At 44.7% G+C, this 26,939-nt stretch overlaps 4 protein-coding genes and 1 pseudogene across 4 annotated transcripts in view; 3 read left to right on the top strand and 2 right to left on the bottom strand.

Moving 5' to 3' along the window:
- The window catches only part of LOC144481017 (uncharacterized), a 192,388-nt gene that overhangs the window by 46,559 nt on the left and 118,890 nt on the right, over positions 1–26,939 (top strand). The gene's annotated exons all lie outside the window — the stretch shown is intronic.
- The window catches only part of LOC144480743 (uncharacterized), a 97,932-nt gene that overhangs the window by 38,279 nt on the left and 32,714 nt on the right, over positions 1–26,939 (top strand). The window lies entirely within an intron of this gene.
- On the bottom strand, positions 6,316–7,326 carry LOC144481055 (uncharacterized; the record flags this gene model as incomplete). The annotated part of the gene is made up of 1 exon (XM_078200705.1): positions 6,316–7,326. A coding segment is annotated over one exon (960 nt), but the record flags the coding sequence as incomplete, so codon positions are not given.
- LOC144480666 (uncharacterized) lies at positions 10,080–11,047 on the top strand (annotated as a pseudogene).
- LOC144480664 (uncharacterized) lies at positions 18,030–22,651 on the bottom strand. Its single transcript, XM_078200261.1, has 3 exons — positions 22,528–22,651; positions 21,173–21,270; positions 18,030–18,935 (listed from the first exon to the last, which is right to left on the bottom strand). Exons 1-3 carry the CDS (start codon positions 22,649–22,651, stop codon positions 18,030–18,032), a joined length of 1,128 nt encoding a protein of 375 aa, XP_078056387.1.

Below are 26,939 nucleotides of genomic sequence, written 5' to 3'. Positions count from 1 at the left end.
CCTATTGGTCCGGAGCTGCCGTCAATCAGTCCCGGGGCATTGTGATGTGGAGCATGCGCAGTGTCATTGCTGTCCTTGGCGCTTGTTTGTCCCGGAGAAGCGGAGTCAGCGTTAGGCGGTGGCTGGGAGGATTTGGAAACACTTTGTGGATCCGCAAACCCTTCAGAATCATTGTCAGCTCCCTGGTTTGCAGCTGCGGGGCTTCTCCCTCCCTCCCTCCCGGGAACAGGCCCAGGTTAACGGCCCCATCCTGGCTCAGCCACTGGAGGATGGTTCACATCAGAGGATGGGGGAGGGAGACAATAAATAAGGTTACACTTTGGCCTCAAATCAATGAGGACTCTGATCTCTGGGAAGGAAGGAAACCCTGGGAGGTGGGCGGGGAGGATTCACAAACACCCGCTGGAGGCCCCAACACCCCCAATAAGACCCATTGGTTTTATTGTCAGTCTGCAGACAGGAGCTGGAGAACTGAACCCAGACAGAGGAGAGGGAGGGAGAAAACTGGGAGTGGAGGAAAGAAATGGTGAGATGGGTTTGGATTTCAGTCCAGGGAGGAGGGAGAGTGTGTGGGACGGGGATTTACTGATTTAGGGGAACAAGAGAGGAAAAAATATTCCAGAGAAACGAGAATTGCCTGTTTCGATTTTTTTTCCTATACTGACAGTGATTTTGTAAACTTCTTTTGCAGAATATTTGAAGTGGAAGTTTTACAGACAGGAAACTCAAATCAAAATTCTTACTAATATTTCACAGTTGCTCAATTTATCAGCACACGAACACTGTCAACCTTAGAATGTGGATGGAGAAATGTTTCTCTGTTCTGTCTGTGGGAAAAGATTTCAAACATCAGTGTGACTGGAAAAGCACCGAGACACATGCACACACTGGAGTGAGCGCGTTCCAGTGAACTGACTGTGGAAAGAACTTTCACCAGTTACACAGCTTGAAAAAATATCACACCATTCAAAGTGAGGTGAAACTGTACATGTTCTGTGTGCAGATGAATCTTGAACTGATTGTCCAACCCGGAGAGACACAAGGATACTGGCACCATGGAGAAAAGATGGAAATGTGGGGACTGTGGGAAGGGATTCCGTTGCCCGTCTGACCTGGAAACTCATCAACGGGTTCATACTGGGGAGAGACCATTAACCTGTTCCACGTGTGGGCAGGGATTTAGCAAGTCATCCACACTGGGGAGAGGCCGTTCACCTGCTCTGTGTGCGGGAAGGGATTCACTCAGCTATCCAGCCTGCAGGCACATCAGCAAGTTCACGAGTGATTACAGGGGTTGAATTCTGCTGTTATTGTTTCTGCTCTCAGTTACATCAGGACTGCATTTTGTTCATTCTTACTGTTCGTCAATGGGAGGGTCGGAGGGTTTCTTTCTGCTGGACTGGCCGCTCTCACGACTTTGCTTCCAGTGGGCTGATGCTTTTTGAGCCTGGGAGAGCACATTTCCACTGAAATGATCCACAAAAGCTGGTGAAGGACATTTATTTTATCCTGGGTCGTAAATAGTATTTTTCCACCCATTACAGGGAGATCTAAAATAAATACAGAAAGTGTGGAAAAACACGGCAGGTCTGGCAGCATCTGTGGAGAGAGAAACAGAGTTAATATTTCACGTCCAATGTAACTCTACTTCAGAAATAAAGAGAGGGAGAAATGTGATGGGTTTGATGCTGGTGAGAAAGGGGGGAGGGTCAGATAGAACAAAAGGGAAAGTCAGGGATTGGTTAGAGGGCGGGTGAAGATTAAATGACAAAAATGTTCTGGAATAAAAGGCAAAGGGAGAGGTAATGGTTGTGGTAAAGAAACAAAGCATTGGTCCAGAGTAAGTGTTAATGGCAGAATAAAGGACAGCTCTGTCTGGAAGGAAAAAAACATGAAAACAAGATGCAGGCTGACTCAGCAAATAAAAACAAATCAAAATGGAGGAGAGAGTTCAGGGTGTGAAGTTGTTGAACTCAATGTTGAGTCCAGAAGGCTGTAAAGTGCCTCATCGGAAGATGAGGGGCTGTTTGTCCAGCTTGTGTTGGGCTTCTCCGGAACATTGCAGCAGGCCGAGGACAGAAATGTGAGTGTGAGAGCAAGGTGGTGAATTCTAATGGCAAGCGGAAGGTCAGGGTCATGCTTGTGGACTGAGCAGAGGTGTTCCACAAAGAGGGCAGGGAACAGGCTACAGATGAATTCAAGAGAAACCATTTGTGTCCAGAACATTGTGAACATCCTTTTACTCTGGTTGTCTTTGATCCTCAAGTCATTTTCTGTTTGTTTTAATCATGTTCTGTTTCATTAATACATTTTATCAGTAAAAATATTTGATTTTTCTGGTCTTTTCCTGATTGATGCACTTTAGGGAAAGTGGGTGAGAGGGGTTGGCAGGCTCTTTAACAGAAAGTGAGTCCCTCTAAGGTAATTGGCAAAGGAGCCAGAGGGGGAGATGAGATTTTATTTTATTTTTTGACACAGCGAGTTGTTCTGATCTGCCTGAAAGCAGATTCAATAGAATCTTTCCAAAGGGTAAAGACTTGAAGGGAAGAATTTGCAGGACTGTGGGAACAGGGCAGAGTGGTAGCATGAATCCTTTCAAAGAGATAGCAGGGGCATGATGGGCTAAATGGACTCCTGCAGCCTGTCAATCTCAGCCTCCTGCTTCTGTGCAGGTTAAAAGGGACAGATTTCAGTGCAGCCTCTTCCCTGTATCTGTATTTAAAGAGACGGGTTTCTCTTTAGCTCTGAGTGACTGATATAACAATTGGTTGGAGGCCCATTTCCCACTCAGTCCTCCAGCACCTTCCTGTCTCTCTATCAGTGCGACGCCCAGGGCAGTTTCCCAACTGGGGCGCAGGCCCCATTATTCTCAGCTAAATTCAGCCCTCAGCTCCGTTGCCTGGCTGTCATTGACACGAGCAATAGAGAGACAGAAAGGTGCCCCAGGCTCAAATGGGAAGTCGAAACACAGGAATTTAAATGAACTGTTAGCATCTCTCTAACGATCGATAATTTTTAAAAATGAATTCTAAACCCAGTGAGTAAATTAAAGAATCACAAGACAAAACTTCAGGTTCTATGATGTTTACTCCAACAAACTGGAAGCAACAATGACTAAACACTGTTCTTCGTAGGGAACATTGCCCTTAAACTAAAAAATTGAACTTTGCCCTTTTACTCTTAACACAATGAAATATCCCAGTCAACGGTTATATTTTACTCTGCCTTGGAATGTTGACACTCAATTCTCCAAGAATGAGTCCAAAGTGATTCTTTACTCCTCAAGGGTTTATTTCCATTGTTTTCCTTTTCCAGTCTGGCAACCTTTAATCCCAGAACTGTCCTTCACAGTGATGGTTCTCCTGGACATTTTCCCACTAACACAAGCAAGGCGAATCTTCCAGCCTTGTTTTGCAATTTTCAGGAATTTGTTACCAAATTCGATATAGGAGCAGAAGTCGGCCATTTGGCCCTTTGAATCTGCTCCACCGTTTATTTAGATCATGGCTGATCTGTTTGTGTGGAGTTCCACATTCTCATTCTACAGCCGATACTTTTGATTCCCTGATCCAATAAGAATTGGGATAACGGCAATATTCTGCTGTTGCTGGAATCTGAAACAGAGACAGAAGATGCTGGAGAATCTCAGCAAGTCTGACAGCATCTGTAGAGAGAGAATAGAGACAACACTTTGAGTCAGGATGAATCTTTGTCAGCTGAAGACAAGGAAAATTGGACAAAAGTTATACTGTAAGGGTCAACAATTGGGAAGCAATCTATTAAACCTCCTCTGAACCACTTTCAATGCATTTGTATCATTTCTTAAATGGGAGACAAAAACTACATCCAGTTTTCAAGATGTGGCCTCAGCAATGCCCTGTATAACTGAAGTATAACATCTTTACTTCTATGTTCAATTTTTCTCGGAATAACGGATTGTATTCCATTTGTAAGAACTTTGATTTATTTGAACTAAGATTTATGGGGGTTCTCTTATTTACAATAACCTCCCTCATCGTAAATCACACCAGGTTCCAGTGACTTAACCATATGGCAAGAAAGAACACTTTAAATGGTGAATTCAGAAAGTTTATTCACCATTAAAAATGCACCAAGTCAGAAAGATAAAAAACAAAGTATCGATTAAGAGTTAATAAAGAAAGCTTTACTTTAACAGTTGAACAGACTTCTCTCCCTCTCAGACCAGGACATGAAGTGACGGCTCTGAAAATGGGGATAACTTGTAAAACCAACAGCTCTCAACACCTCTATGTAAACATCTCTCCCTCCACCTCTCTCTACCAAAGTGGCTTCTCAAGACCACTTTTCAATCCTTTAAAAATGTCAAACAGCTACCTCAGCAAATTCCCATAAATCTTCAATTATAAACTAAAATATACATGAGTTTTCAGGCAATTTAAAAACAAATGAGCTGTGTGCTGAAAGGGTGAACTTTTCTACAGAATCTAAAGGGGTGGGGGGTGAGCAGCAAAAACTTGGCACACAATTACATCACTTTACACAAGTTTAAAAAACTTCTCTAACAATAAAACAAACTTGATTTTAAACTTCATCTATTAATATTTTTGTTATATTCCTCACCTTAATTATTTTAATATGATCAGTTTTTGTTAGGGATGGGTAACTTCTGTTCTTTATAAACTGGTTCACTCATTTTTAAAAATTCTATATGGGCTCGGAGAATCAGAACCCAGAATTTATCATCCTTACCCTGTTTATCTTTTTGCCACCACTCCCTCTATTTTGATTAAACATTTTATCGTAAAAGTTAAATACTGCGGATGCTGGAATCTGAAACAAAAACAGAAAATGCCAGAACATCTCAACAAGTCTGACAGCATCCGTGGAGAGAGAACAGAACCAATGTTTCGAGTCTGGATGATCCTTCATAAGCGCTCTTACGAAGTGTCATCCAGACTCGAAACGTTGGTTCTATTCTCGAATCATTTAATCGATAAGTTTCTTGTTCTTAGTTTCCAAATAGCAGGTAAGAGACCTGTCCGGTTCCCACTTGAGCTCTGATTTTTCACTGGCCATGCTTGGGTAGGATTATAACCATTAGAATCTACTCTCAGAGGTCCGCTTTTCAGTGCAGTGCTACTTGGAGTATACCGTCACCACCGACTATTGGGTCACAAGTCCCTCACAGTTCTTATCACAAATTTAGGATAAATTGATTTAAACAATGCATGAGAACGCTTCTTAATTTTTTAGTCAACTGTTGATTGTTTGTTGATTGGTCAGACCCCCTGTTCACAGATTTGGTATCTCAGCCGCTGAACAAATTTACCTCTAACTCTTCTGAGTAAATATTCTCACCAGGTCCTCTATCGGGGCCCTGCTAAGCAGCTTTAATGGTCCGTGATTGCAGAAACTGAGCAGTCACAGGAATGTGGTCAAGGTAGTCCAGTCCCATAATGCCTCACATTCAATCTGCTGTCCTTCAACTATAACAGGATATGTGGCTGTATGTAGCTGCCTCGGCCATGGTCAACCCCAACACTGCCTTCCTGAACTGCTACAATGCCTGAGGTGTCAGGACATCCACAGTGCTGTTAGGGAGGGATTTCCAGCTACACATTCCAGACTTTCACTAGACTGTAGGTGGATATCAGATTGATATATTCCATTCAACCACACCCAAGGTGAGTTATTCCAATTCCTTTATTGTCCAGGACAATATATTTACAATATCTTTAAAACAGAAATTAAACATTCCCATTTGATTTCAGGTATTAACATATTCTGTTAGTTTGTTCTTTATTGTCAATGTCAGGCTGGGGTTGTTTCCCTTGGAGCAAAGGAGGTTGAGGGGAGATTTGATAGAGGTGGACAAGATTCTGACAGATTTAGATAAGGTGGACAAAGAAAAGCTGTTCCCATTCGCTGATGGGACAAGGACGAGGGGGTCACAGATTTAAGGTTTTGGGTCAGAGATGCAGGTGGGGGGGGGGGGGTGAGGAGGATGTGAGGAAGAATATTTTGATGCAGCGAATGGTAATGACCTGGAACTCGCTGCCTACGAGGGTGGAGGAAGTGGAGACAATAAACAATTACAAAGGAAATTGGATGGGCATTTGGGAGGTTTCAAACAGAAATGCTGACTAAATATCTCTGAACTTCCTAACACCCGGTCACTCTGTGATCCGTGTGAAATTTGAAACCAGGTATTCGCAACAAGACTCAAAGAGCATCAGCCCACTGGAGGCAAAATCATGAGACCGACCAGTCCAGCAGAAAGAAACCCTCTGACCCTCCCCATTGACCAACTGTGAGAATGAATAAAATGCAGTCCTGGATGTAACTGAGAGCAGGAACAACAACAGCAGAATCCAACCCCTGGAATCACTCGTGAACTTGTTGGTGTCTCAATAGGGCAGATGAAACACTGAATGCCTTCCCACATTGAGAGCAGACGAATGGCCTCTCCCCCGTGTGAACTCGCTGGTGTTTCTGCAGGCTGGATGAGTCAGTGAATCTCTTTCCACAATGAGGGCAGGTGAATGGCCTCTCCCCAGTGTGAATTCGCAGGTGTTTCTGCAAGTTGGATAAGTCAGTGAATCCCTTCCCACACTGAGAGCAGGTGAACGGTTTCTCCCCAGTGTGAACTCGCTGGTGTATCTGCAGGATGGATAATTGAGTGAATCGTTCCCCACATTGAGAGCAGGTGAACGGTTTCTCCCCAGTGTGAACTCGCTGGTGTGTCCGCAGGTGGGATGACTGAGTGAATCCCTCCCCACACTGAGGGCAGGTGAATGGCCTCTCCCCAGTGTGAACTCGGTGGTGTGTCTGCATGCTGGATAACTGACTGAATCCCTCCCCACACTGAGAGCAGGTGAATGGTCTCTCCCCAGTGTGAACTCGCTGGTGTGTCCGTAGGTTGGATAACTGACTGAATCCCTTCCCACACTGAGAGCAGGTGAATGGTCTCTCCCCAGTGTGAACTCGCTGGTGTGTCCGCAGGCTGGATGACAGAGTGAATCCCTTCCCACACTGAGAGCAGCTGAATGGCCTCTCCCCAGTGTGAACTCGCTGGTGTGTCCGCAGGTTGGAAAACTGACTGAATCCCTTCCCACACTGAGGGCAGGCGAACGGTCTCTCCCCAGTGTGAACTTGCTGGTGTCTCTGCAGTCTGGATGATAAAGTGAATCCCTTCCCACACACAGAGCAGGTGAACGGCCTCTCCCCAGTGTGGCTGCGCCGATGAATTTCCAGATCAGATGGAGCTTTGAATCCTTTCCCACAGTCCCCACATTTCCACGGTTTCTCCATGGTGCGGGTGTCCTTGTGACTCTCCAGGTTAAACAATCAGTTAAAACTCACACAGAACACAAGTACAGTCTCTCCCCACTGAATGCTGCGATGTATTTTCGGGCTGTGTATCTGGTTAAAGCTTTTTCCTCAGTGCACTGGAACACTCTCAATTGAGTGTGTCTGTGTCTTGGTGCTTTTCCAGTGATGCTGATGTTTAAAATCTTCTCTCGCAGACAGAACAGAGAAACATTTCTCCTTCTAGATTCAAAGGCTGATGATATTCAGGTCCAGATGAATTGAGTGACTCTGTCAGTTATTTGGTTTGAGATTTCTGTCTGTAAATCTTCACCTTCTGATATCCTGTAAAAGGAGTTTATAAAAGCCATCAGTGTCAGTGCAGGATAGAAATTCAGAACAGACAGTTCTAGTTTCTATGGAACATTCTTTCCTCTCTCATTCCCCAAAAGCTGTAAATCTCCATCCCACACACTCTCCCTCCATTCTCACTCTGCTGTATCTAATATTCACCCTCCCAATTCTCCTGAAGGTACTGATTGAGGCTGATTGACAGATCCATGCTCACTGCTTCCTGTCCAGCACACACAAATCATAACTAAAAGGAGCTGCAATCAGCAATTCGGCCCATCGAGTCCGCTCAACCATTCATAGAATCATGGAATCTACAGTCCGGAAGGAAGGCATTAGGCCCATCGAGCCTGCACCAACAACAATCCCAACCAGATCCAATCCCCGTAACCCCCCATATTTACCCTTCGAATCCCCTAACACGAAGGGTCAATTTATCATGGCCAATCAATCCAATCCACACATCTTTGGATTGTGGGAGGAAACCGGAGCACTGGAGGAAACCCACGCAGAGATCATGCAAACTCTACACAGAGAGTGACCCAAGCCAGGAATGGAAGCCAGGTCCGTGACGCTGTGAGACAGCCATGAAAACCACTGAGCCACCGTGCCGCCCAGATGTACCTGAGCACCATTTTCCCCACAGTATCCCCTGGATCCCTTGATATCTTGAATAAACCTATCAAACCCTCACTTGAAAATTCTTGATGACTGAGCTTTACAGTCCTCTGAGGTAAAGAATTCCAAAACTTCACCACATCCTTGAGTGAAGAAATCCCACCTCATCTTCGCTTTCTTTCCAAATAAATGTACTTTATTGCAGGACCATAAATAAAATCTAATCTGTACAATAGAACAAAACTCGACATATCTCTGTCCTATATTAGTTTATTGTTCCCTTAAATGTCAGCCATCTCCGGTGGAAACCAGCCTTTAAATGTGAACATCAGGAAAGAGACCATCCTTTTAGCCAGATAAATAAATGAGTCAAGCTGAGGAAGCAAAGGATGTCAATGTCTTTAAGAGAGAGACCTGGGCCAACCTTTCCAGAGTCTGCAGCCTCCCTGGATTCACTTCCTTTCCCTTCAGTTGCTGCAAGTCCCCAATTTCCCCCAGAATGAGAAAAGAAATGGAAAGGGGTGGGGGGGGGGGGGGGGGGAGAAAGTGTGTTACTCACAGATGTTGGCCTCTTTTAAGGTCAAACCAAATAAACAAACTCAAATTAAATCGGGACAAAGTAAAAGGGGCAGCTCCCCAAAAGGAGGGGGAGCAGCCAGAACAGAAATCAAAGTACAAAGGAAAAAGCGAGATGTTGGCCTCTTTTAAGGAAATAAGTGATAAATAAGTTATCCGCCAGAGTCCGATGTCATCTGACCGCTTGTTTGGAGAATAAAACATACTTAGGTACCTCGCTTCATCTGGGATATGAAGCATAATCCTCAGAAGTGTAATTCATGTCATCTAAAATAACTCACTTCAGACAGGAGGAAGTTTCAGTCTGTGTGCAGCTCAATCTGAGCGTCACAAAGACCTGATTGCTGGAGGACCAGTGTCCTTCCGGTCCTCCAGGTCTTCCCATTGGTCAACACCTCAGGTCAGGATGCGGGCTACCCCGCTCATGCGCAGTGTCCCATTTCCCCGGACATGCGCAGTCCCGGGCCGGGGGAAATCTCCAAGCGGCTTCTCGCTCCCGCCAGCCGGCTGTCTGCAAACCTTGGCTCGAAGATGTGCAGGGGGAGGGGGAACAATAGGTGGGGGCGGAGCTCCCGGGTCCTCGCGCCTGCGCACTGGAACCCCATGACGTAATTGCGGAAGAGACTGATTCTTATTGGGTCATTCAGGCAGGCTCCATTGTGGACGTCACAATGCGGAAGCTCGATTGATTCAGATTCAGACTCAAAACTTCCTCTGTACAACATCTGGGAGGAAATCAGTGTTTCCCCCTTTCCATTTCTTTTCTCATTCTGGGGGGAATTGGGGACTTGCAGCAACTGAAGGGAAAGGAAGTGAATCCAGGGAGGCTGCAGACTCTGGAAAGGTTGGCCCAGGTTTCTCTCTCTCTTAAAGACATTGGCATTCTTTGCAGTGTTCCACATGAATTAGAATTGTCTGATCTGAATTTCTATCTTGTTCTGACAGTGATGACTTTTGTAAATTTGTTTTACAGGATATTAGAAGGAGAGGATTTGCTGATAGAAATGTCAAGATCTAAGTCACTCAATTCATGGGAGCTGAATGTCATCGGTTTTGAATCTGGAAGAAGAAACGTTTATCTGCTTGAATTCGGTGAACCATTGGTGTGAACAGAAAAGCATCGAGGCCCGTGCAACCCAAGTGACAGTGTCCCAGTCCCGAGTGACAGTGTTCCAGTCCTGAGTGACAGTGTCCCAGTGCACGTATTGTGAAAGCTGCAGGAGAGACAAAAAGACACTCAGATCATGGAAAAGTCATGGAAATGTGGGGACTGTGAAAAGTCATTCCGTTCCCCATCGGTGCTGGAAATTCATCGACGGAGTCACACCGGGGAGAGGCCGTTCACCTGCTCCAATTGTGGGAAAGGGTTCTCTCGGTTATCGATCTTGCTAACACACCAGCGAGTTCACACTGGGGAGAAGCCATTCACCTGATCTGATTGTGGGAAGGGATTCACTCAGTCATCGCACTTGCTGATACACCAGCGAGTTCACAATGAGAGAGGCCATTCACTTGCCCCGTGTGTGAGAAGGGATTCAGCGTTTCATCCACACTGCAGACACACCAGAGAGTTCACACTGGGGAGAGGCCGTTTATCTGCTCCATGTGTGGTAAAGGATTTGCTCAGTCATCCAACCTGTATTCACACCAGCGAGTTCACACCGGAGAGAGGCCGTTTCCCTGCTCTGTGTGTGGGAAGGGATTCACTAACTCCGCCAACCTGCTGAGACACCAGCAACTTCATACTGGGGAGGCTTCCTTCACCTGCTTTGAGTGTGGTAAAGGATTCAGTGATTCATCCAACCTGTTTTCACACCAGCGAACTCACACTGGGGAGAGGTCATTCACCTGCTTTCTGTGTGGGAAGGGATTTAGTCAGGCATCCAGCCTGCAGACACACCAGCGAGTCCACACCGGGGAGAGGCCATTCACCTGCTCAGTATGTGGCAAGGGATTCAGTGATTCATCCAAACTGATTTCACACCAGCGAGTTCACACTTGGGAGAGGCCATTTAACTGCTTTGTGTGTCAGAAGGGATTCAGTCGATTGTCTAACCTGCTGACACACCAGCGACTTCACACTGGGGAGTGACCGTTTAGCTGCATTGAATGTGGAAAGGGATTCACACGATCATCCCACCTGCTGAGACACCAGCGAGTTCACAAGCGATTACAAGCATTGGATTCTGCTGTTAATCACGCCCAGGACTGAACCATGTTCATTCTGGCAGTTGGTGAAGTGGGAGGGTCGGAGGGTTTCTTTCTGCTGGACTGGCCAGTCTCACGACTTTGTTTCCAGTGGGTTGATGCTCTTTGAGCCTGGGAGAGCACATTTCACTGAAATGATCCACACAAACTGATGAAGGATGTTTTTTAATCCTGGATCATAAATATTGTTTTTCCTACCACTAAAGCTAGATCTTAAATAAATACATTTGTCTCTGTTCCATTGAGTCTACAGCACAGGGCCAGGTCAGTCGGCACAATTGGTCTGTGTCAGTATTTATGCTCCACATGAGCCTCCACCCACCCCCCTCCATCTCCCCCCATCAGCATATCCTTCTATTCCTCTCTCCCTCATGGATGTATCTAGCTTCCCCTTCAATGTATTCATGCTGTTCACCTCAACCACTCACTGTGATAGTGAGTTCCACATTCTCACCACTCGCTGGGTAAAGAGGTTTCTCATTAAATCCCATTAAGATTATTGAATCTCTGAAAATGCACGCAGCATTTGTAACAAAAGGAATGAATTGTCAGCGTGGATAGAGGTCATAGAGGTTTATAGCATGGAAACAGGCCCTTTGGCCCAACTTGTCCGTGCTCTTTTTTTAAAACCCCAAAGCTGATCCCAATTGCTCGCATTTGGCCCATATCCCTCTATACCCATCGTACCCTGTAACTGTCTAAATGCTTTTTAAAAGACAAAATTGTACCCGCCTCTACTTCTACCTCTGGCAGCTTGTTCCAGACACTCACCACCCTGTGTGAAAAAATTGCCCCTCTGGACACTTTTGTATCTCTCCCCTTAAACCTATGCCCTCTAGTTTTAGACTCCCCTACCTTTGGGAAAATATATTGACTATCGAGCTGATCTGTGCCTCTCATTATTTTATAGATCTCTATAAGATCACCCCTCAGCCTCCTGTGCTCCAGATAAAAAAGTCCCAGTCTATCCAGTCTCTCCTTATATCTCAAACCACCAAGTCCTGGTAGCATCCTAGTAAATCTTTTCTTCACTCTTTCTAGTTTAATAATATCCTTTCTATAATAGGGTGACCAGAACTGTACACAGTATTCCAAATGTGGCCTTACCAATGTTTTGTACAACTTCAACAAGACGTCCCAACTCCTGTATTCAATGTTCTGACCAATGAAACCAAGCATGCTGAATGCCTTCTTCACCACTCTGTCCACCTGTGACTCCACTTTCAAGGAGCTATGAACCTGTACCCCGAGATCTCTTTGTTCTGTAACTCTCCCCAACGCCCTGCCATTAACTGAGTGGGTCCTGCCCTGGTTCAATCTACCAAAATGCATCACCTCGCATTTGTCTAAATTAAACTCCATCTGCCATTCGTCAGCCCACTGGCCCAGTTGATCAAGATCCCATTGCAATCGGAGATAACTTTCTTCACTGTCCACTATGCCACCAATCGTGGTGTCATCTGCAAACTTACAAACCATACCTCCTATATTCTCATCCAAATCATTAATATAAATGACAAATAACAGTGGACCCAGCACTGATCCCTGAGGCACACCACTGGTCACAGGCCTCCAGTTTGAAAAACAACTCTCTACAACCACCCTCTGGCTTTTGTCAAGAAGCCAATTTTGTATCGATTTAGATACCTCACCCTGGATCCCGTGAGATTTAACCTTATGCAACAACCTACCATGTGGTACCTTGTCAAAGGCCTTGCTGAAGTCCATGTAGACAATATCAACTGCACTGCCCTCATCTACCTTCTTGGTTACCCCTTCAAAAAACTTTGAGAGACATGATTTTCCACTCACAAAGCCATGCTGACTGTTCCTAATTGGACCTTGTGTCTCTAAATGCCTGTAGTTCCTGCCTCTCAAAATACCTTTCAACAACGTACCCACCACAGATGTGAGGCTCACTAAAGTTAAATATGTGTGTCTTGATTGACATTACAGAGACTTGAAAGGTGACCAAGTCTGGGATCTAAATATGAAAGGGTATTTGACATTACGGAATGGCAGGAAGCTAGGAAAAGATGACAGGATCTCTCACATTAATTAACGATGACATTAGTCCAGTACAGAGCGACAACCTTAGCCTGAAAGATCAGGATATAGAATCAGCTTGGGTCGAGATAAGAAATAGTAAAGGTATGAGATCTTGTGTGGGAGTGGTTAATGGGCCCCTTACCTAAGTTACACTGAACTTATTTATTTATTTTGAACATGACACTGATGATGATTAGAAATGATTGTCGTAAAATCACATCTGGTTTACTGATGTCCTTAAGGTCGGCAGATTTGCTTCCCTAATCTGGTCTGGCCAACACGTAACTCCAGATCCATAGCAATGTGGTTGCCTTTAATTGCCCTCTCAGTTCAAGGACAATTAGGAATGGGCAATAAATGCTGCGCCAGCCAGCGACACCCACATCCCATGAATAAGTAAAAGTAGACATTGTCTGTGGGGAGAGAATAGAGCCAATATTTCATGTCTAGATGACCCTTCATCAGAGGGGTCTGACCCCTCTTCTATTTTTGTAAATATTGACATTGTTTATTTTATTAGTCTGAGGATTTACTTTACCAAATAATAGAAACTTCATTCTACTCAGAGTCAGTGACAACTTATTTTTGACAAACCAGCACTAACAATTTCAATAAGCTCTTGAAGGTCCCACCCACAGCAAAAATATTGGCATCATCTGCAAATAAAACAAATTGTAATAATGTTGATATATTTCAAATGTCCTTAATATATAAAATAAACAATTTAGGGCCCAAAACAGATCCCTGTGAGACTCCACACACAATATTCACACAATCTGATTCACAATCATCTATTGTTACAAATTGTTGAGATTTTCCAAATAACTTCTGAGACAATTATTCACCACTCCCTGAATCGCATATGTTTCCAGTGTTTTAAGTAATATTCCATGGTCAATTGTATTAAATGCTGTGTAAGATCAATAAAAACCTCTATTGTAAATGTCTTTTTATCCACAGGATTCGTCATTTCCTCCACAAATTCCATCAGTAATAATGAGATCGACTGACTTGATCTGACTATTACACAGTGAGTTACATTGAGCAATGGAATTATCAGATCATTTAGCAAATGACTTCCCTTTTCTCTGAAAAACAAGGAAAGTGAAGACACGCTCCTGGAATTAGTAAAATCACATTCGTCATCAGTTTTAAACCAGGGAATAACTTTGTCTATTTTCATTTTACAGGGAAATAGTCCAGTTTGAAAAGACCGGTTGCAAATATAAGTCAATGATTTTACTCCACAATCAATAACCTGCTTAATGATTGACATCTCAGTATTGTTTGAATTTGTAGATTTTTTATTCTTATGATATTTAACAATATCAATGACCTCCTTTCCATCAACACTCCTAAAACGTGAGATGGGATGAAGAGGTGGATCACTTTTTCTTGGAATTTTTAATATCCTTGTCCATGAACTTTGTTTTAAGGAAAGCCACATTTGTAATCCCTGCTGAAATATCTGAAATATCAGAACCATAACAGGGCAAGGTAAGACAGACACTCACTTTGATCTTTACATCAACACATCTGAGAGTTAAGAATGTGTGACATGATTTTGGGACACCGGAGTGAGTGTGCAGATGTGATTTGTTACATGTGAAAAATAACAAGCCTAAATTCATGGTGAGATGGAGTGAAGAGCGGGTCCCAAACACACACAGCTACTTGAGACACAGCAGGAGATGAAATGGTTAATGTGGCCAGGGGATTGAGACAACATTGTGACATCATCAAGGCACTGACACACACTCCAGAGAGAAACTGAGTTCAAAACAATCAGGGTCCAATTAAACACACTGCACATGCTCACAAAGTGAGTGAAATTGAAATAAAATGGATAAAATAATGGATTGGGACAATAAAGGTCTTGAGAGAAACAATGCTGAATAAGAACTGTCCACAAGTTGGATAGGGGTAAAGAGAGAGCTGGAGAATCTTTTACATCCATGCTTGATCTGTTGCTTGAAGCATCTGTCCTTATGTACAAGTAACCTAGAACTTACGGTGCTCCTTCAGGAGAAGGAAAGATTGAGTAGATGTTACACCATTCAGGCCCAGAACAGAACTGCAAAACAACAGAGTGAAATTGAGTGAGGGGTCAGAGAGAGAGAGATCTCCTTCTCCTCAAGAGAAACTTCTGAAGGAGAGCATCTATCTTCACTTGGAGAGGCAAAGCTTGATCAGGGATAGTCAGCATGGCTTTGTCAGAGGGAGGTCATGCCAAACAAATTTGATTGAATTTTTTAAGGAGGTGACTAGGTGTGTGGATGAGGGTAGTGCAGTCAATGTAGTTTATATGGATTTCACCAAAGCTTTTGACAAGGTCTCACATGGGAGACGTGTAAAGAAGATAAATTCACATGGGATACAGGGTAATTTGATAAAGTGGATTCAAAATTGACTCAGTTGTAGGAGGCAGAGAGTGAAGCTACTTTAATGATTGGAAGCTAGTGTCCAGTGGTGTACCACAGGGAGCTGTGTTGGGCCCCCTATTATTCGTCATTATTATAAATGACATTGATAACCAAGTGGGGGGTAGGATTAGTAAGTTTGCGGATGACACAAAGAACCAACGGGTGGTTAACAGTGAGGCAGAATGTGTTGGTCTACGAGAAGATACGAGACAGAATGGTCAAATGGACAGATAAGTGGCAGATGAAATTTAACTCTGAAAAGTGTGAGGTGATACATTTTGGAAGTAATTTGACAAGAAAGTACTCAATGAATGATGGAACACTCGGAAGTTCTGTGGAACAAAGGGATCTTGACGTGTTTGTCCATAGATCTCTAGAGACGCAAGGACATGTTAGTAGGGTGGTGAAAAAGGCATATGGAACACTTTTTCTGAATTCTAAACGACACCTGGGTGTCAAGATAACCTTGTTTTCACTGCTTGGCATGGCAATGCTGACTCCCTTTACCGGGGATGGAGTGTGGGATGGCAATTGTTTGAGAGTTTGACGTGGCTTGAATGGATACAGATGGTTCAAAGACATATTTTATAATTGGTCTGTTCAAATGTTAGCTCGGCAATGACTGAGTTAAATCAATCTCCATAGTCTTTGTGATGTGAAAAAGTATAAGAAGGGATTCCCCGAGCACAGAGATTTGTCGAGGTTTTACATATTGCATTGACTGGTGCCATGGCATCTGGGGCAGAGCAGTGTGTCATTGACACAAGAAGCAAGACAGGCAGAAAGGTTCCCGAAGCTCAGATGGAAACTTGAAACTTGTGGCTCCAAACAAACACTTCAACATTTGTCAGTCAGATACATGTTATTTAGACTGGGGTTTTATTATTAAACTTTGTGACTGCAGATAAAGGGAGGGGGCTTTAAATGGGTAAACGCTGAGAAAATTGCAGAGCAATGGGATTAATCGGATAACTGGCATAAGCACGATGGATCAAATGACCTCCTGCTTTTGGCACAGTGGTTAGCACTGCTGACTCACACTGCCAGTTCAATTCTGGCCTTTGGTGACTGTGTGGAGTTTGTATGTTATGCTCCTGCCTGCATTGGTTTCCTCTGGGACCAGTTAGACCCCAACTTGAGTCGTGAATCCATTTCTGATCACCACACTTTAGGAAGTGAGGGCCCTTGAGAAGGTGCAGAGGAGATTTACCAGAATAATACCAGGGATGAGGGGTTTTAACAACAATGTTAGGCTGGAGAAACTGGGGTTGTTCTCTTTGGAGCAAAGTAGATTGAGGGGAGATTTGATGAAGGTGTACACATTTATAACAGGTTTTAGAAGATAGATAAAGAAAAGCTGTTCTGATCAGCTGATTTACAAAGGATCTTCGGACACAGTTTTAAGATTTTGAGCAAGATCTACAGAGGAGGTTGGAGGAAAAACATTTACACAGTGAGTGGTAATGACCTGGAACTCAATATCCAGGTCCTGTTGAATAGTGACTCAGTCAGATTTTGATGTGAGATCTAGTTTGAGTTACTGCCTGCAACTTCTTTTCCAATACACGACAAAAGAATTTTACAAAATCCATCACAGTCATGTCCAGGTCTGAAATTTGGAAGAGACAAACATTTTTCTTGGTTTGATAGATTCGATAGAGGTGTAGAAATTTATGACAGGTTTAGATCAGATAGAAAGAAAAGCTGTTGCCATTGGCTGGTTGTACAAGGATGAGGTGGCACAGATTTAAGGTTTGGTGAAGAGATGCAGAGGGGATGTAAGGAAGAACATTTTATCACAGACCCTGATAATGAACTGAAACTCGCTGAATATGAGGGGGTGGAAGCAGAGACTGAACGATACCAAAAGGAAATTGGATGGACGCTTGAGGGGAATAAATCTGCAGATTATGGCACTAGAACAGGGCAATGGGACGGAATGTTTTTTCTACAGAGTTGGCCTGGACTCAATAGGCCAAATGGCCTGTCCCTATTACTGTGTGATCTAAAGAGAATAATTTCAGCTACTCCAGCCTTTCCAACTAACTGAAGTCCCTCGTTCCTGGTTTCCTTCCCGTAAATCCCCTCTGCACCCTCTCTCAGAACTTCACATCTTTCCTAAAGTGTAGGGCCCATAGATAGTGTTCCATTCCAGAGGGATAGAATTTAAAAGCAGGAAGATTATGTTCAGCTTGTTTAAAACCAGGGTTACACAACACTGGGAGCTCTGCCAAATGAGTGATCTCCATTTAGGACATGGAGGCACTGGAGAGACACTCAATGGAACTGAGACAAAAGTATTATTTTGGATCTAGCTGTTTTGGTAGGAAAAACACTCTTTACTATCCAGGATTAAATGAATTTGTCAGCTTTTGTGAATCATTTCAGTGGAAATATGCTCTCCCAGGCTCAAAGAGCATCTGTCCATTGGAAGCAAAGTCGTGAGATCGGCCAGTCCAGCAGAAAGAAACCCTCCGATCCTCCCACTTCACCCACTGTCAGAATGAACATGGTTCAGTCCTGGATGTGATTAACAGCAGCAATAACAACAGAATCCAACTTGTGAACTCGCTGGTGTGTTAGCAGGGTGGATGAATGTGTGAATCGCTTCCCACACACAGAGCAGGCGAATGGTCTCTCCCCGGTGTGAACTCGCTGGTGTGTCATTAGCTGGGATAATTGAGTGAATCCCTTCCCACACTCAGTGCATGTGAACGGCCTCTCTCCAGAGTGAACTCGTTGGTGTGTCAGCAAGTTGGATAACTGAGTGAATTCCTTCCCACACACAGAGCAGGGGAATGGCCTCTCCCCAGTGTGAACTCGCTGGTGTATCAGCAAGTTGTAGGAATTAATGAATCCCTTCCCACAAGCAGGGCAGGTTAATGGCCTTTCGCCAGTATGAATCCGCTGGTGTCTCAGCAGGTTATAGGAATTAGTGAATCTCTTCCCACAGTCAGAACAGGTGAACGGCCTCTCCCCCGTGTGAATTCGCTGGTGCGTAAGCAGGTTGGATGAATCACTGAATCCTTTCCCACAGTCAGAGCAGGTGAACGGTCTCTCCCCAGAGTGAATTCGCTTGTGTGTTTGCAGGTTGGACAACCGAGTGAATCCCTTCCCACACTGAGAGCAGGTGAATGGCCTCTCCCCACTGTGAACTCGCTGGTGTGCCTGAAGGTTGGCTGATTGACTGAATCCCTTCCCACACTGAGAGCAGGTGAATGGCCTCTCCCCAGTGTGAACTCGCTGGTGTGCCAATAAGGCCGATGAATCACAGAATCGTTTTCCACACACAAAGCAGATGAACGGCCTTTCCCCAGTGTGAACTCGCTGATGTGTCAGGAGGGCCGATGAGTGAGTGAATCCCTTCCCACATTTGGAGCAGGTGAATGGCCGCTCCCCAGTGTGACTGCGTCGATGTTTCTCGAGTGCAGACGGGGATTGGAATCTCTTCCCACAGTCCCCACATTTCCATGGATTTTCCATGGTGCTGGTGTCCTTGTGTCTCTCCAGGTTGGATGGTCAGTTGAAGCCTCGTCCACACACAGAACACCTGTACAGTCTCTGCACGCTGTGAATGGTCTAATGTGTTTGTGGAGCTGTATAGCTAGTTAAAGCTTTCTCCAGTCAGTGCACTGGAACACTCTCACTTGGGTGTGTGTACATCTCGGTGCTTTTCCAATCACATTGAAGTTTGAAGCAGACAGAACAACCAATATTTCTGCTTTTAGATTCAATGTCCGATGATATTCAGGTCAAGTGAATTGCAGATTCTGTCAGATCTTGAGTTGATGCAAATCCCCGCCTTCTAATATCCTGGAGAAGGAGTTTACAAAGAACATTAGTATCAGTAAAGGATAGACATTCAGAACAGACAATTCTAGTTTCCATGGAGCATTCTTTCCTCTCTCATTCCCCAAAATCTGTAAATCTCTATTCCACACACACTCCCTCCATTCTCACTTTGCTGTACCTAATATACACGCTCCGAGATCCATGCTCATTGTTTGCTGTCCTGGAGGCAGAGATCATAAGAAATGGGAGTAAAAAGGAGGCCATTTACCCCATCAAGCTTGCTCTGCAATTCAATAAGACCATGGCTGACCTGATGTGGCCTTAACTGCACTTTCCTGCCAGTTACCCATTCCTCTTGACTCCCCTGTTGGTCAAAAATCTGTCCAACTCAGCCTTGAATACATTCAATGAGCCAGCCTTCGCTGCTCTCTGTGGAACAGAATTCCAAAGACTAACAACCCTCTGAGAGAAGAAACGCCTCCTCATCTCCATCTATTTAAACTGTTCTAGATTTTCTCATGAGAGAAAACATCCACCGAGCAGCTCCTACCAAACCCCTCAAAATCCTATTTGTTTCAATAAGGTCACCTCCTTTTCTTCTAAACTCCACTGAGTTCAGGTTCAACATGCTCTGCATTTCCTCATAAGACAACCCTTCATCCCAGGAATCAGCCTAGTGAACATTCTATAAACTGCTTCCAATGCTAGTATATCCCTCCTCAGGAAGAAGTCCAAAACTGTACAGAATACTCAAGGTGTGGTCTTAACAATCCCTTGTACAGCTGTAGCAAGACTTCCTGGAAAGTTGCTTTTGCCTGGAGTGAACCAGACCCCGAGTCGGGATATATGGATCTTCTAGTCAGCATAAGTGAGCCACATTGTGAGTCTGATTAATAATCTTAAATTGGGCCGGGTCCACAACACCTCTTGACTGATCAGTGATGACACTGTTTGATCTCATTCAATAAGATCATGGCTGATCTGCTATAATCCCCAACTCCACTTTTCCGCCTTGCCCCATAAACCTTGATTCCCTCACTGAGAAACAATACACAAGGTCTTTGTGTGGACAAGGCTTGAACAGGTTGTTTAACCGAGAGAGACACAAGGACACCGGCACCATGGAAAAGACTCATTTATGTCAACTCTTTGTTTCCTATCTGCTCACCAGCTTTCTATCCATCTCAAGACATTACCAGTAATCCCATGTGCTTTAACTTTACAAAGTAGTCTGTTATGTGAGACCTTGTCGAAAGCCTTCGGAAAGTCTGAATAAACCACATCCACTGGTTCTCCTCGGTCAACTCTACTACTTACATCCTTACAAAATTCCAATAGATTTGTCGAGCATGATTTCCCTTTTGTAAATCCATGCTGTCTTTGTCTGATTATACCACTACCTTCCAAATGCCGAGTTGTGAAATCCTTGATAATAGACACCAGCAACTTCCCCAGTACCGATGTTAGGCTCACTGGTCTATAGTTCCCTGTTTTCTCTCTCCCTCCCTTTTTGAACAGTGGGCTTACATTATCTACCCTCCAATCTGTAGGAACTACTCCAGAGTCCAAAGAATTTTTGAAAATAACCACCAATGTATCTACTATTTCCAGAGCCACTGCCTTACGTACTCTGGGATGAAGATTATCAGGACCTGGAGATTTATCCACCTTCGATCCCGTCAATTTCCCCAAAACCATTTCTCGACTGATGCTGATTTCCTTCAGCCCCTGACTAAAACATGTTTCTCTCAGCAATTTTCCCTGGGAGTGGGTGAAGCTGTTGAAAACCTGTTGCTTCGTTTGTGTGCGATCCGGTCACTAGGACCCGGTTGGGAGCAGAAAACGCTGAAGCCCCACCCACTCACTGTTGCGTCATCAAGATACCAGCGCATGCGCTCCGCTCCCTGCTGAATCAAGATGGCGGCTGTTAACCTGAGCCTCGTCCCGGGAAAAAGACCCGAAGCTGCAAACACGGGACCTGCGGATTACTATTAGAGGTTTGAGACCTTCACCAGATATTTAGAAACCCTCTCCGTCCATCTGCCGGTTCCAATCCTCCCTCCATATATCCGCATCCTTACCGGTTGTTGATGAGACAGAGGAACGTCTCTCCCCATTGCCATCATCCACGCTGCGCATGCGCCAAACACTGCTTCACTGCGCATGCACAACCCTCCCGTGCTGTGGATAGGGGACATTCCCCACCGCGAAGAATGGTGGGTAAAGCGCACGCCATCGAAACTCCTCATTTATGAACAGTGAGTTTTTTTGCTGCGATGTGAAAATTAGGGATAGAGGTGCAGTCAATAACAAGAATCAAATTATACTGTAATCTAAGTACTCAAGGCATCCATTATCCACCAGAAAATAGGAGAATGGAAATTCTCGACCAAAGTATCTGAAATTCATACATAATGAGGGGGAAGTCGATCCGTATCTTTAATGAACATCAACACGCAAAAATGGAACTTAATGACTTTTAAACAGCTCGCCCTCTTGACACAGAAGTGTCATAATGGGAAATGTGTGTGATGGATAGAACGGTTTCTGGGGCACAGGGGATTGTGGGATCCATGGCCCCATTAAACAGCAGCTATTGGTATGTGTTTTATTAGAGAAGCGTCAGCAGCTGCAGTGTTTTGATTTTGTTTAGTTGAAGGCGTTGCTCACGGAATGGAGTCTAGAAACAAATGGACCATTTAAAGCTGTGTTTCAAGTAAGGAAAAGGTAGTTCTGTCGGGTATTTTCATTTAGAAAATTTTCAAATTAGTAACTGGAACATGTACATTACCAGAATTACCAGTAATTGCCTAAACCTCCTTTGGCCACACCTTCCAAAACTGCACTCCTCTCCTCCAACATGGATAAGGGCAGTTTGTCCATGGAAACCCCACTACCTACATTTACTCTTCAGAATCACGCACTATTCTGACTTGGTAGTATGCTGCTCTGCCTTCACAATCACTCGGCCAAAATCCTAAAACTTATTTCCTAGCAACACAGTACAGTGACACAAGGTGGCACAGTGGTCAGCACTGCCATCTTACAACACCAGGGACCTGGGTTCAATTCCACGTTTGGGTGACTGTGTGGAGTTTGCACGATCTCCCTGTGAGTACATGAGGTTCCTTCGGGTGCTCCGGTTTCCTCCCACACCCCAAAGGTGTGCAGATTAGGTGGATTGGCCATGCTAAATTGCCCCTTAAATGGAGGAAGTTACAGGTTGCCTCAGTTGTCTCAGATTGGAAGCGACATTTGGAGGTGATAGTTTTCCTGCATCCTTTGAGTTGCTGAAGGTTGTGGTTTGGCATCACGGTGTAAATGGTCCGTGCGTTTGGTGTCATGGTGTAGGTGGTCCCTGGATTTGGTGTCTGAATGTAACTGGTCCTTAATTTGGTGTAAGTGGTTGGATTGGATGTTACGGTGTATTCATGTCTCAGTGGAAACATTCTGTCCTTATCTACCTGTCCATCCCATTTGAAGACCTGTATCCGAAGAATCATAGAATCCCTACAGTGTAGAAGGAGGCCATTCAGCACATCAAGTCTGCACTGACTCTGCAAAGGAGAGATGAACCTTTCTTTAGTTTGAGATTGCCGTGTGTAAATCCTCCTCTTCTAACCCCCTGTCAAAGGAGTTTCCGAAATCCATCCAGGATAGAAATTCACAACATTCTCTCCTCCTGCTCCAGCTTTGTCACCGGGATAATTCCTCTTGTGTCAACTCAGTAGCTTCTCATTTGGGATTTGCAGTTTACACAACAGGTTTCCGGAGAATCTCTATCCACCCACCAAATCCATTGCTCCCGCCATCCCACCTTTTACCCATCGTGGATCCGAGAGAGAAATGTCGGTTCATAGTCATGGCTGACACTGCGGATGCTCCAAACACAGGGCAGAACCAGGCCTGCCCACTGCTCTCCTGTGTTGTGGAAAGGGGATACTCTCAACCATGGGGAATGCTGGGTTAAAAACACCACCACTGATGGTCCCAATTAAATGGTGACAGAACCCAGAGGAAGATGCAGGTTCAGAGCTCAGACAATGAGGAACTTTAGAAGCAGTATTTTTCTGGTGGGCTGTTGGAAGTAGTAGAGGTAATTCATTGGATGTTCTCAATCTTAAAGAAGCTCTATGAGCTGCTTACATTTGTTATTGGAAGTGAGGATGGAGGAAAGAGGGAATGGGCAGAGCATCTCAAAAACTCCTAACATATTGGCGATATCAAAAAGATTGACACTCAGCTTAACATAAAGCTGATTTATTTAACTTTTAACCAGAAGATTAAAAACATACAACTGGCCTGGAGTTTATCATCAGCAGTAGAAACAGACCCCAAAGAATGCGATTTAGTGCTGGCTGTGATTAAAAGTAAAATACAATCAATGTAGTTATTTCTGAAATCACTGGATCTCAGCGGATTTGGTGTCTGGATGTAAGTGGTCCCTGGATTTGGTGTCTGGATGTAAGTGCTCCATGGATTTGGTGTCTGGGTGTAAGTGGTCCCTGGATTTGGTGTCTGGATGTAAGTGCTCCATGGATTTGGTGTCTGGGTGTAAGTGGTCTCTGGATTTGGTGTCTGGGTGTAAGTGGTCCCTGGATTTGGTGTCTGGGTGTAAGTGGTCCCTGTATTTGGTGTCTGGGTGTTAGTGGTCTCTGGATTTGGTGTCTGGGTTTTAGTGGTTGGATTTACTACTATTTACTGTGTATTCATGTCACAGTGGAAACATTCTGTCCATATCTACCTGTCCATCCCATTTGAAGACCTGTATCAGAAGAATCATAGAATCCCTACAGTGTAGAAGGAGGCCATTCAGCCCATCGAGTCTGCACTGACTCTGCAAAAGAACATCTTACCCAGGCCCACCGCCAGCAACTGCACACGTTTACCCCGCTAATCCTCTAACCTGCACATCTTTTGACTGTGGGACGAAAGCAGAGCACCTGGAGAAAACCCCTGAAGTCACAGGTGGAATGTGCAAACTCCACACAGACAGTGAGGCAGCAGTGCTAACCACTCTGCCACCCTGTAGAAATGAACCTTTCTTTAGTTTGAGATTGCCGTGTGTAAATCATCCCCTTCTAACCCCCTGTAAAAGGAGTTTCCAAAATCCATCCAGGATAGAAATTCACAACATTCTCTCCTCCTGCTCCAGCTTTGCCACTGGGATAATTCCCCTCGTGTCTCATTTGGGGTTTGAGGTTTACACAATATGTTTCCGGAGAATCTCCGTCCACCCACCAGATCCATTGCTCCTGCCATCCCCCCTTTACCCATCGTGGATCCGAGAGAGAAGTGTCTGTTCATAGTCATGGCTGACACTGTGGATGCTCCAAAGACAGGGCAGAACCAGGCCTGCCCACTGCTCTCCTGTGCTATGGATAGGGGTCTCAACAAGGAGAATGATGGGTAAAAACACCACCATTGATGGTCCCAATTAAATGGTGAGAGAACCCAGAGAAAGATGCAGGTTCCGAGCTCAGGCAATGAGGAACTTTAGAAGCAGTTTTTTTCTGGTGGGCTGTTGGAAGTAGTGGAGTTAATTTGTTGGGTGTTCTCAATCTTCAAGAAGCTCTATGAGCTGCTTACACTGGTTATTGGAAGTGAGGATGGAGGAAAGAGGGAATGGGCAGAGCACCTAAAAAACTCCCAACATATTGGAGATATCAAAAAGATTGACTCTCAGCTTGACATAAAACTGATTTATTTAACTTTTAACCAGAAGATTAAAAACATACAACTGGCCTGGAATTTATCATCAGCAGTAGAAACAGACCCCAAAGAATATGATTCAGTACTGGCTGTGATTAAAAGTAAAATATAATTAGTAAAGTTATTTCTGAAATCACTGTGTCTCAGCAGGTGGGACGAATGAATCATAGATCATAGAAATCCTACAGTGCAGAAGAAGGCCATTCGACCCATCGAGTCTGCACCGACCACAATCCCACCCAGGCCCTACCCCCACACACTTACCCGCTAATCCCTCTAACTACGCATCTCAGGGACAATTTTTAACCTGGCCAATCAACCTAACCCGCACATCTTTGGACTGTGGGAGGAAACCGGAGCACCCGGAGGAAACCCACGCAGACACGAGGAGAATGTGCAAACTCCACACAGACAGTAACCCGAGCCGGGAATGACTCCCTTCCCACATTCAGAGGGAGTGAACATTCTCTACTCAGTTTCAATCACTGGTGTACAATGAGATGAGATTCCCTAAACTCAGACCAAAATGACAACACTTGAATAATCTCTAGTCAGTGTGGATTTGTTGATGGGACAGCAGTTCCCCAGAACTTTTGTGGCACTTCTTGCAGTTCAGTCTCGTCAGTGTGAACTTGCTGGTGCATCAGCAGATGGGATGAATTAGTGAATCCCTTCCCAACTCAGTGCAAATAAATGGCCTCACCCCAGTGTAAACGTGTTGGTGTCTCAGTAGGTTGGATGAATTAATGAATCTCTTCCCACACTCAGGGCAGGTGAATGGTCTCTTCCCAGTGTGTCAGCAGAGTGGACATCTGAGCAAATCCCTTCCCACACTCTTTTCAGGTGAACGGCCTCTCCCCAGTGTGAATCCGCTGGTGGACAGTGAGGTCGGATGATTGTGTGAACCCAGTCCCACAATGAGAGCTCCTGAACGGTCTCATGTCAGTGTGAAACATGCTGATGACGTATCAGTTCCCCAGAACTTTTGCAGCACTTCACACAGTCCATGCATTTGAAAGGTCTCTCCGCAGTGTGAACTAGTTGGTGTCTCAATAGATGTGATGAATTAGTGAATCCCGTCCCAGACTCGGTGCAGGTAAATGGCCTCTACCCAGTGTGAATGCACTGATGAGTTTCCAGCATAACTCAGTAACTGAATCCCTTCCCATTTCCACAGCTTCTTCATGGTGTGGGTGTCTTTGTGTCTCTCCAGGTTCTACAGTCAGATGAAGCCTCGTCCACACACACACACACAACATACGTACGGTTTCTCCTCACAGTGAATGGTACTTTCTCCTTCCATGTTTACAACACAATGATTTCAGGTTTTGATAAATTGGGCGACTCCATCAGATTCTGATGTGATGTTTACTAAGAACAAAGAAAATTACATCACAGGAACAGGCCCTTCGGCCCTCCAAGCCTGCACCAACCATGCTGCCCGACTTAACTAAAACCCCCTACCCTTCCGGGGACCATATCCCTCTATTCCCATCCTATTCATGTACTTGTCAAGACGCCCCTTAAAAGTCACTGCCGTATCCGCTTCCACTCCCTCCCCCGGCAGCGAGTTCCAGGCACCCACCACTCTCTGTGTACAAAGTCTGCCTCGTACATCTCCTTTAAACCTTGCCCCTCACACCTTAAACCTATGCCCCCTAGTAATTGACTCTTCCACCCTGGGAAAAAGCTTCTGACTATTCACTCTGTCCATGCCTCTCATAATCTTGTAGACTTCTATCAGGTCTCCCCTCAACCTCCATCGCTCCAGTGAGAACAAACCAAGTTTCTTCAACCTCTCCTTATAACTAATGCCCTCCATACCAGGCAACATCATGGTAATTTTTTTCTGCACCCTCTCCAAAGCCTCCACATCCTTCTGGTAGTGTGGAGACCAGAATTGAACACTATATTCCAAGT

This window comes from Mustelus asterias, chromosome 30 (assembly GCF_964213995.1).
Source record: "Mustelus asterias chromosome 30, sMusAst1.hap1.1, whole genome shotgun sequence".
In the NCBI taxonomy this organism is placed as follows: domain Eukaryota; kingdom Metazoa; phylum Chordata; class Chondrichthyes; order Carcharhiniformes; family Triakidae; genus Mustelus; species Mustelus asterias.
The sequence above is the reverse complement of the archived record's forward strand: the minus strand, read 5'-3'. Positions and strand labels throughout refer to the sequence as shown.

Coding starts and splice junctions, on each gene's coding strand:
- LOC144480664 (XM_078200261.1), bottom strand. CDS start 22,651: ATGACACCAAACGCACGGACCATTTACACCGTGATGCCAAACCACAAC. Junction 21,271..22,527: donor TGAGACAACTGAGGCAACCT/GTAACTTCCTCC, acceptor CCGTGTTTGCAG/CTTCGGGTCTTTTTCCCGGG. Junction 18,936..21,172: donor GGTATCTTGATGACGCAACA/GTGAGTGGGTGG, acceptor TCTGCACTCGAG/AAACATCGACGCAGTCACAC.